This window comes from Elaeis guineensis, chromosome 3 (genome assembly GCF_000442705.2).
Source record: "Elaeis guineensis isolate ETL-2024a chromosome 3, EG11, whole genome shotgun sequence".
NCBI classification, from domain to species: domain Eukaryota; kingdom Viridiplantae; phylum Streptophyta; class Magnoliopsida; order Arecales; family Arecaceae; genus Elaeis; species Elaeis guineensis.
In genome coordinates, this window is record NC_025995.2 from 113,232,116 (window position 1) to 113,243,352 (window position 11,237).

At 36.1% G+C, this 11,237-nt stretch overlaps 1 protein-coding gene across 1 annotated transcript; it reads right to left on the reverse strand.

The window, feature by feature from the left end:
• Nucleotides 1–989: 989 nt before the first annotated feature.
• Nucleotides 990–10,414, reverse strand: LOC105040808 (probable chlorophyll(ide) b reductase NYC1, chloroplastic). The gene is made up of 10 exons (XM_010917504.3): nt 9,930–10,414; nt 8,310–8,388; nt 8,053–8,188; nt 7,519–7,593; nt 7,207–7,402; nt 5,380–5,448; nt 3,786–3,925; nt 3,375–3,497; nt 2,515–2,707; nt 990–1,514 (listed from the first exon to the last, which is right to left on the reverse strand). The coding sequence occupies exons 1-10, from the start codon at nt 10,332–10,334 to the stop codon at nt 1,329–1,331; spliced, it is 1,602 nt and encodes a 533-aa protein (XP_010915806.1). The 5' UTR covers nt 10,335–10,414; the 3' UTR covers nt 990–1,328.
• Between the last annotated feature and the right edge of the window lie 823 nt (nt 10,415–11,237).

Here is an 11,237-nt window from a genome sequence, read left to right on the forward strand (position 1 = left end):
TCCCATCACATCACTCTCATTAATTTTTACTGAAAAAAAGTATTAGGATAAAATTATTAGAGATATTTTAAAAATTTAATTTTATATTATCGATAATATGATTGTCATACCAAATATATCAATCAAAATTTTCAGTAATTTTACTACAATATTATCTATATATACCAAATATAGTAATCAATATTATCGATAATTTAATGATGGCAATCTATCCTCTAGGTAATATTATCTTTCAAGTTGTCTGGCAATGCACCTAACACAACCTTAAGTTTATTCTTGATTGGAGAATAGATTAATCTTAAACAATCTCACGTAGCTAACTGGCGTTCGTCGTAATTTATCTCACCTCTAATTGAAAGGTCCAAATTGAGCTAAAATTTTCTCGGTGGACTAATTAAAGGCTGCTGAGTGTTCTGTGAGGTTTAATTTTCTCTAATGGAAGTTTTCAGTAATTTGGTTTTCTCAACGGATCTAGAACTAGAAATCAGTTTGCCGAGACTACCGTGTCTGAGGGTTGGAGCCTATTCTAATTAGGCCGCAACAAGCGTTCCACTCAAAATGGAGACACCATACATGGACATAGCTAAATGCAAATATTGCACATGCATACCATGTTGGAGAAACTGTCATCTGAAATCAGAATATTAGGGTTTTATGCAGGAGACTTTGCTTAATTCAGTGAGCATCAGAGGAAAGATTGCATTTGAGAGTTTCTTCCTTTCTTTCTTTTTTGCACATTTTGATCCTCGACCTTACAGGATTGAACCAGGAAGCTCTCGAAATATTAGACTGTGACAAGGCTGATCATGTTCTCAGCCTTAATCATGGGTTTAATCAGTTGGGTTTAACAGGTTGATCAGCGCACAAAAAAATCACCTGATCATGGGTTTACATTCTAGTATTCCATGCACTGCGGATAACTAATGGTCCACGTCATGGCTGAGTGCTATCTTGTAAAATAGGATATGCAACCTATCAAAATAACGACATGATAAAATTGGAATACATTTCCTTTTGCATTCTGCTACATGGAATTAAAATGTGAGGTTGCAGTGATTTCAGAGTATTTATAGCCAAGCTTTTTTCCCCCTTCCTTTTTTTGCCTGTAGGTACCACTGATATTTTTCAATGAGGAATCCTCATTTTTATGTGATGAATGATGATCTGCCATGGCTGCTCGCCCAGAAGGCTCGCTTCTATGCTTACATAGGTTAGATAGTTTCACCAATGATGACCTCCTGTGTGCAATAATATCATACCAATTCTTCTGCCGGAAAAAGAGGCATGAGATGCAAAACATTCTTGTTTTGCAACATCTCCATTAGGAATCATGTACCTGGAAAGGTACCACCTGAAGTGGACAATATTATGAAGGCGCAGACAACTGAAAGTGAGAAAACAGAGACCCAGGTGTTTTCTGCATACATCTCCATGGCATCTGTGAAAGAGAAGCGGGCACGGCTTTCAGCCCAGTTGCGAAGTCTATCAGCCTCTGCAGCATAAAGTGCTCTTCCCTAGAGAGGAGAAAATGTAAAGTATCAGCAAGTGCGATTTCATTCTTAAATCACCAAGATTGTTGATTTTAAATGGGATTGGTGATGTTATGCCTATTAGTTCAATCTCTTTGAACATTAGCTTTGTTATATCGATAGAAAACAAAATGGAAGACTTACTTTAAGCATTTTTTCCAAGAAAATGAAATGCATCCAATCAGAACACTGAAAAAGAATAAGTCAATGAATGTGTGCATGTGAGTGGGGGTGTGTGTGTGTGTGTGAGAGAGAGAGAGAGAGAGAGAGAGACTGTTGAGTATAAGAAGTAAGGGAGGGTAGTCGTAATAAGAGCATCTACTGTTTTACTTGGCCAATTTCCTAGAATCTGGGACCTGGGTTGTCCCATGATGTTACACGTTTTCAAATCTTGCCTTGAATAAGCTCTCTAGCGTCATCAAAAATCAGTCGTTACAACCACTCAAAGAGAAAGGAAAAAGGGCCAATTTGAAATATAAACTGCCATTCCTACAGAGTCAATCAAAAGCAATAAAAATCCCTAATTTTGAACTTGCAGACGCATAGAATGATCTGTCCAATTTTCAGCTGGAAAACCCACCGACATGAACAGTAATTATAATCACAAAAATGTCCATAAGTGGGCAGAGAAAAAGACTATTTTCGGTAGTCTACTGGAGTAAAAACTACGAAGGTCTTTAATCAAGCATGCTCCAATCAAGATGAGTCTGGATATGTTCCCACGGAATATATTAATATAGCAGATCCAAGAGAACTTATAAGTTCAGGCAGTAGTTTAATAGTTGTGGCACTAACAAATCATCGGTTGGTGACAGGTTATCATCAGCAAACTTTTATTTACTCATTAACAAGCTCAATACAAAGAAAGGCTGGACTTTGTCATGTTCCTTGTTCTATAACAAAAATATTATGAAGTTTTCAATATGGTTGCAGCAAGATCAAAATCTATTGTGAATATTAGTAATATCTGGAGAGCAATAGTTACTTGATCATCAAACCATCGACCTCGACGAAGCCATGCAGTGACCAAAGCCAGCAAGATACGGGGTGGTGTCAAGTAATTGATTGCCTTTCCACTTCCCTTTACAACTCGCATCCTTGGAACCAATGTTCTTGCCACTGTTTCTGGAAGCTCGCAGATTATGTTAAACATTTGTTTGTTTCTCAAAGTTGAGCCACTGCATGATTGGGAACCATGAACATAAAAGACAAGGTCAATAAAGTAACCTTATGCTTTGAGCAATGCAATAAATTAAAGAGAATAATCTGCTAGGATAAACTCCACAAAATGCATAGTGGAAGTGCATGTAGAATTCAAACCAGATTTTATTTTTTACATTATCCAGATGCATAACTGATTTACCTATCCTAAAACTAATTTTCTTAAGCATCTGAATACTCCAATGCCAATTTAACAGATATACCTGTCTTAACAGACATCCTTGTAACACAACAACCAGAATTATGCATTAACATAACAGGTATTACAACATCATAATCCATGTGCAGGGCCATTTTTTCAAGGACACCCTGAGAGTGCTTGAATGGACATTCTCAGAGTTGGGAGTGTCTTGACTTGCTCTCTTAGAAAAAGGACAAACCACATTTACTTTCAAGAGAAATATCATGCAGATTGCAGATGCAGATAGAACAAACTAAGCAAGGTGATCCTTCCTATTGGGTGAAAGTGAGTTGTATCGTTCTACAACACTACAGAAATATTATGATATCTGGACCTTTCAGCTTATTTGATCATGTAGACTCTCATCTTGTTGACGAACCTTGGAAATGCCGTAAATATGAAGAGTTAAAGACAAAATGAATTAATGGTTCATTTGAGGTTACCTTAAAAGCAAATCTGTGAGAACCATGCCTGGAGATGCCGTGTGGACTCCAACCTTAGACCGCTTACACTCTTTTAAAAGTGATGCTTGAAGCTGCCTAAGGCCACACTTTGTTGAGCCATAGCTACAAATCAAACAAGAGATCATGGTAAGTTGGCTGACAAAAATGGCATCATAATCAGAATAAAAGGTTGAGCCAGCCAATCCCCGGCATACTTTCGGAGACTATAGTTTCAACTATGAGTTCATAGTTTTCAAAAATTAATGGCAAATTCATTAAAAAATGCCTGCCAATTGATGTCAAATTTGCACTTGTTTCATCTGGCTGGCATCAGCAATGTTATGTATTAATATGGCTATATAGGTTTTAGCCTCTGCACATGACAAAGATCAGTGAATTTGTACCACTTACACTGCTGTCAATGGTGTGCTTGATCCACCAGAACCTGCCCCATCCATGTTGAATATGTGACCCCCCTTTCCCTGGGATCCCATGACACGCATAGCTTCTCTTGTGCAGATTATAGAACCAACCAAGTTTGTGGAGACAATCTAATCAGGGAGCAACATCATGTTAGAACCCACAAATAAACTGTTAAAGCAGACTAATTAACTGCAACTAACATTCTTAAGTTAATAACTGATAAAGTAAATATTGAACCTATGAAGATAGTCCAGCTGGCCAACAAAAATTTATTAAGGCATGAAAAGCATGCTTACATTACCTTGAGAGCTAAAAGAAGCCCATTACTTCTAGTTTTGTAAATTGAATAGTTAACAATTGAGAGCACCTTGCAATGTCATAGAGGATAGAAGATATACATGGAATCATTCTGGTACTCTGAACAATATGGAAAAGTTTCTTTCTTTGTTTGTTTATATATGTGTGTGAATGTATATAAGTATCATGCTTATATGCATATGTTGTGCATGCATGCCACCCAGCCTACAATGCTAAGTTTCTGCTACTTTGTTGGCATACCAGCATAAGATGCATAAATAACTAGATGGGTCCCAACTGGTGAAGGATTCCTGTATCGGGTTCTCCTAAGGAAGATTCCTCATTCTACAAGACCCCCAGAACCCTTCATAGCAATGAATCTAATGTCCTCTTTCTATTTTGATAACTATCTACTGAGTTTATTTGGTCGCTATATTGGATAAATGAAATAAAAACATATTTAGAAGACCACCAGATGTGAAATGCTAGGAGTATCAGTCTTGGAATTAAATGGTCTTCATTTATGGTGTATATGGATTGGTAACTTGAAGTCTTGAATAACACATTTTTTTGCACAAGACAACTTTTATGTGTTTCAATAATAGATACCAAACAACGTATGATCCATTCCTTGGTCATCATTTTTTTTTTCTGTGAGAAGCATGTCAACCTCATATAATCAACTTTGACTTGGTATATGCATATGCATGCATAAGAGTCTGTTTATATAATACACTCATCTTATTGAATATTATAGCTCTAGTACTGTGGACTGGCACCCTGGATCACTATCCATTACTCCATTGGCACTCATAATTAGGCATTTAAATGACACAATTGATAGCACAACAACTGTCATCATTGACTCAGTCAGCATCGTGCATATCGAACCAATTTAATCTTAATTCTGGATCAGAATCTCCCTATAAACCAATAAGAAAATCAAATCTTCACCTCAAAGCAAGTGCATATTTATTATATAGTTATTAATATTCCAATCTATTGTTGTTTCATTGTTACTCATTTTATTGGTTTGAAATATCTTTAGTCTCTTCTATTGAAGCAGCAATTTTTTTCCTATCCAAATTTCCTTTCCAGAGAAGATATATCAGATCTTACCGCCATCCTCCCAAGTCTTAACACTTTATGCTGTTTCTTAAATTTGTACTCTGCAATCTTTTCTTCAATATATTTCCAGATTTGAAAATGTTCATGCAAAAAGACATCCTTAGTTGCAGATGGTAAATAGCAAGAAGATTGACTAGAAGGCACCAAAAGTGCGAACCTGTACAATATCTTCATCTGTGAACTGTAGCAATGGCCTAAAACCTTTGTTTGTGCCAGCATTGTTTATCTGTCCATAGCATCAAAGTATAAACTAACCAGATGAGCAAATTACTGAATTTAAAAGATAAAACATGCACTACATAAAATAAACCCTTGAGAAATAAAATTCTTTGCCCACAAACAAATACATCAAAGGCAAACTATTTTTAAGTGATAATGGATGAGATTTAACACCCTCAACATGATTAGCCATGAAATTTAGAAATTTGACCAACAAGATACACAAAGGGAGGCAATGATAGCTTCATGAATTTTTAAAACACAATTTAATGCACATTTCTCACAACAGGTTCTATAGTCCCTCAAAGTAAAAAAGTTTATCCCTTTCTAACCACAGGCAGCATTGCAGACATGGTTTGCGTACCATCCTACACCATCCAATATGGGGCATATCGTACCACACTAGTATGGTATTGATATGCTTTTTCGTACCATATCAACATACGGTACACTATCTTGTATCGTACCAAACCGCATATTAACATTTTTATAGGATGGTATCGGTACAGGATCCGATATTAAGATGGCGAACCTTGGTCGCACATATAGGCTAGATATTCAAACATGATACATTTAGTGACTAGTAAAAGTACTTTACCGAAACATTACTTGAAGCAAACACAATTGGTGAATACGATGCACTAATAAGGTCTTCCATAGGCCACAAGTTAAACAAGCTATACATTGTTTAAATGTTGGCAACATCGAAGAAATTTTTTTAAAAAATGTCTGAAAGAAATAAGCAAAGAGCATCAACCAATATTAAGATACACATGCACCATGGAACCAGATTTTGACCATTCTTCATATTATTCTTCTATAAATGTCAATGTTCATTGATTATCTAGGTTGCCCAATAAGAGTTGAATGGACAAGAATGTGGGAATCAGATCTAGAGACATGTTCGAATGTCTTGTCTAGTGAAAGGAAGAGAAAAAGATGCGTGGACATGTAGAAAAAGGCTACACTTAAACTTACTCCAATTAATTAGATAATAATATTTAGAAAATATCATGTCAAATGGTCATATGTTGTATGCTAGCATATACTCCATAAGAGAATGATGTAGTAACTTCCAGAACTAATTTATGAATCTGATATTTATAAAATGTATAACTTTATATGCGGCTAAACTGTATTCTGGACAAATTTAACATCAAACATTCTATTGTCCAATTTTATTATAGGTTAATCTTAAGCCTTTTTAAGGACCTCCATGGTTGACAACCTTAAGTTTTTCAATTATGCCCAAGTCAACAGGGTGGAAGGAAACAGGAAAAGTATGCAAGACAAGGCTGCCTATCTTCCATGTCTATCGTAAGCAATAGCTTTTCATTGCAGTGACCTCCAAGCTCAGATTCTTTTTTTTTTTTGAGAGACAATGAGAAAATAATCTCCACATCTTCTTCCTTGTTTCCTTTTAAGTTTTTATGTTGGATTGATGAACCAGGATTTTAGTCTAATCAGTCTATGCTATGCCAAAGGAGGGAAAAATTGGAAGCATTCAAGAGTATCCACAGTGTTTGAGGCATGCTGAATCTGCTGTCAAGAGAGCACCTGCTATAACAGATTTTTCTAGGAATCACACATGTCCAGGTAATCTTGTGCTAAACTATCCTAACAATTTGGCTCAGATCAGGCCCAAGTCATTACTTTCTTTCTGAGAACAGACAATGTTCAGAAAAAAAGGAGAAAAATAATAACTTTTAATTCAAAGCATATAATAACAGGAATATAAGAATAGTCTGATAAACATCATACTTACCCAGATGTCTACTGAACCAAGTTCATCTACAGCAAAGTTTGCCAACTTCCTTACTTCCTCAGGCTTGCAAACATCACAAGCAATTCCAACAACTGTAGCATGAGATAAATTTGTCCTACCTCTACTTCCAGCAATTGACATACCCTCCTTTAGGTTTTCTTTCAATTCTTCCACAGTCTTATATACAGACTCAGGGCTGCCTTCAAAAAAACCAAGATGGCATATGCTAAGGCCCAAGAGACTGACATAAATGGTAGATGCATAATAGAAGAGAAATGAATCTTGAGAGGTATCAAATATATTAAATACCACCTGCGGGAAGCAACAACAACTCGATCTCCAGAAAGAAGAAATTCACGAGCAAGTGCTTTCCCTAACCCCCTTGTGCTGTAAAACCAGTACAAGGGAACTGTTAGCAGAATGAGATAGCATCATCAGCTCAGTCATTAGTGAGATAGTCAATGTATGGTTAGCAGCATTGGTTGAACTACTTGAACAGAGAATTAATGGAACATGCTGTACTTGTTTCACAGTGTTCAGACACCCTGGAATATCAATTTCATTAATTTGTTAAAATTGCTAAGTTCTGTAGACTATTCTAATCGAATCATATATTAGAGAGAAAAAAAGAATCAAAGTGCATTTCCTATTTCATAGCATTCATACATGCATGGGCAATCCAAGTGACCACTGTGAATCATCAAATTAATATGCAGGGAGCCTGAAATTTTCACGTGACACCTAACTATTGACATTTGATATGCTTGCATCAAAATTTTCTTTTTCTGGAAGAATCTGATGCTAACAGTCAAAAAATTTCCATTAAAACCAGATAATGTGTACTACCTTCCAGTTATGACAACATTGCGTGGTCCAGCTTTGCAATGTTCTTCTAAAACCATGTTTGCCCCTATCATTGTTCCAATAACGATTCCACCAAGCCAGCTATACCAAATCAATGTATTCATCTGACTGTCCCCACCTTTAGATTGACAAAGTACAGAAGGAAAGGCATAGATTTTACAAACCTTTCAAACACGTACTTAAAAAGAAAGAAGATGGACAAAGTACTAGAAAATTCTAAAAAAGGTACAATTACAAACCTGATAACTGAAACCCAATTGCAAGTATAACACCGGTGCTCATCATGGTAACAAGATATCTTCCAACCTGGGTGACAAACTGAAATGGGAAAGGATGTGAGAGAGAGAGAGAGAGAGAGATCAGAAGCTTAAAAATATGAGTGTGCTAGTTTCCACTCATGATTACTTTAATGTAACATTATTGCCAAAAAAAAATTGATATCTACAATGTGGGAGGACATTTGAAAGTATGGGGACTTATGCCAGGAAAAAACTCCAACCTAGTGCAATATAGAAAAGCGGTCATTAACAATCTATATCTGAGCCATCTTGATATGTCTGAGAGCATTACCATGCACACAACTAAAAGCCTTGTCCCATCTGCCTAGGCACCTATGTGTGTCCTTCACTGTTATTTCCATGACAGAAAAAATCTTCAGTGTTGTCAAAGCAAACTCTTACTACACAATTCACCACAATTCTGAACCATGTAATTGATAAGCATGACAACAATCATCAAACATGACCCAAATATTTGTGGCTGGCTCAATGGATCCTTCTTAACGACCATTACTAATACTTCTATTGATGAGCTTTTTTTAAGCCTGTCTCACAACTTCTCTTCATGTTACATTAGGTCTTTCCTTGCTTCTCTAGGCCATGCCTACCAACTCAAAAAACTCTCTTTCGCTATTTCTCTTAGTTGGTGCAACTCCTATGCATCTTGTCCCTTGTTCCTCACAACCCTATTCTCATCCATTATGTCATTTCTACATCACAATATTCTCATTTTTAACAACCTCCATCTACACTAATTATAGATTGGTAATGCCTCCTCTACTGTACTTATTCCTCACTTTATTTTTTTTAAAAAAAAATTACCCCTGCATGCATGCCTCAACATTTTCACCTTTTCCACTTCTATCTTGTTTGCTTGAACCCTATTTACTACTTTTCAAACCATATATCATGGTGAAGTATGGCATCGACAAAATCTACCCTAAAATTGCCAAGGCGTGCTTCAATGACATAATGCACCTAAAGCTCCATTCTACTTTATCCACCCAACTCTAATGATTCTTTGACATCCTGTTCGTATTTGATCTGTTTGCATTAACCTCTATTAGAGCTTGATAATGAACCTGATACAAATCTAGGTATTCCTCGGCTGCCAATCTTGGTTGGGATCTGGTTTTCAATTCCATATCTAGTTAATTAAGGTTGTATTCTGATTTGTTTTAAATCTTTACATCCTTGTCCAATATAACTTTTACCTAAAACTAAAATTATCCAATTTCCTTAGGATCGGCAGCGAGTTAATCGATGTAACGGTAAAGATGCATCTGTTTGGTACTGACCTGTCTGAACATGGCCAGTTCTAGTTCTTTCATTTATTATGTTCTTGAAACTTTATTGAATCTTCCCTTAATCGGCGAATGAGTAGTTTATCCTACAAAGATTATGAGAGCCAAGAACGTAATTTGAATCTTTAGCTCCCAAACACCTTAATATCCTCAAAAGATTAAACTCAGTAAGTAGTCTTACCAAAATGCACATCAATTTCAAGCAAACGCGCTATTTTCGTTTCAAGAACCTTCTACGTTTTAACTGTAATAGCAAAGAACTCGAAGAACAGCTCACCGAGAAAAAGATCGCTTCCGCCTTCTCTACAGCCTTCCTGTACTGCCCTCCAGGTCCCGCACGTCCCCCCAAAACCCTAACAAGCAAAGACTTCAGAGAGTAAAGACCTCCCTTCCGCTTCGAACACTGGGATGCCCTCTCTTCCGGAACCACCTCCCCCCTTCCATCACGCTCCGAGGAGGACTCCCCTCCGTTCTCCGACCGAAAAGATCTGCAGGAAAGCGGTGCAATCCCGCACCGGCGGCAGAGCAAAGGCCCCAAGAGCGATACCCCGTAGAACGTCGCCTGGTTCCGGTGCGGATCCGATCGGAGCCGTAGTCTACGGTCGGACCTGGAGAGATCTCTGGAGCCGAGATGGTTGAAGGGATGAGCGGAGAGCTGGAGCTTGGCAACGCCAGCGGCCATGACGTCGGGCGGCGCCGCAGAACCACAGAGGCGAGCGCTGCCGGGCCGACCGGTGGATATCTTCAGCTCTATTTTGTTTTTGCCGTCCTATAAAACGGGAGTTGGATTAAAATATCTTAGCACGCAACGTGATGACCACACGTTTAAGGAACCTCAGCTCCACACGTTATTCGCCGCGTGTGTGTTTGTCCACGTCGGCTAATTGCGGTTACTTTTCCGTCCACGTTACGGAACGCTCTCAATGGTCAAAACCAAACAGAATGCTTTACCTAAATAATTTTAAAAAAAATATATTTAAAAAAATAATCTAATTTTTAATTTATTTATTAAAATAATATAAATCGTATAAAATGTCATTCAAAATGACGTTTTATGATGGCCATGTCACCACCCTTTTCTACTCTTTTTCCACATGGACGACGAAAAAAAATTTTAAATCGCTATTTCAAGTGACAATTTCAATTATTAATTTTTTTAAAAAAAATAAAAAAAATAAAAATTATAATTTTAAATTTTTTAAAAAATAAAAATTATAATTTTGATTCAAATAAAAATCATCATTTCAAATTAGTATCCTCATTTCAAATTATCTTTTTAAAAAAATATCTGAAAAAATTGATGAAAAAAAATAAAAAATATCATAAAAAAAATTAAAAAAATAAAAATTATAATTATAAATTTTAAGAAAATAAAAATTTTAATTTTAATTCAAATAAAAATCATCATTTCAAATTACAATCTCCTTTACAAATTAATTTTTTTTAAAAAAATCATAAAAGAAGAAAAAAAGAGAAAAAAAATAAAAAGTATAATTTTGAATTTAAAAAAATTAAAATTTTAATTTTAATTTAAATAAAAAATATCATTTCAAATTATTTTCTCCATTTAAAATTAATTTTTTTA

Coding starts and splice junctions, on each gene's coding strand:
- LOC105040808 (XM_010917504.3), bottom strand. CDS start 10,334: ATGGCCGCTGGCGTTGCCAAGCTCCAGCTCTCCGCTCATCCCTTCAAC. Junction 7,403..7,518: donor GTTGTTGTTGCTTCCCGCAG/GTGGTATTTAAT, acceptor TTTTGAAGGCAG/CCCTGAGTCTGTATATAAGA. Junction 1,515..2,514: donor GTCGATGGTTTGATGATCAA/GTAACTATTGCT, acceptor TCTCCTCTCTAG/GGAAGAGCACTTTATGCTGC.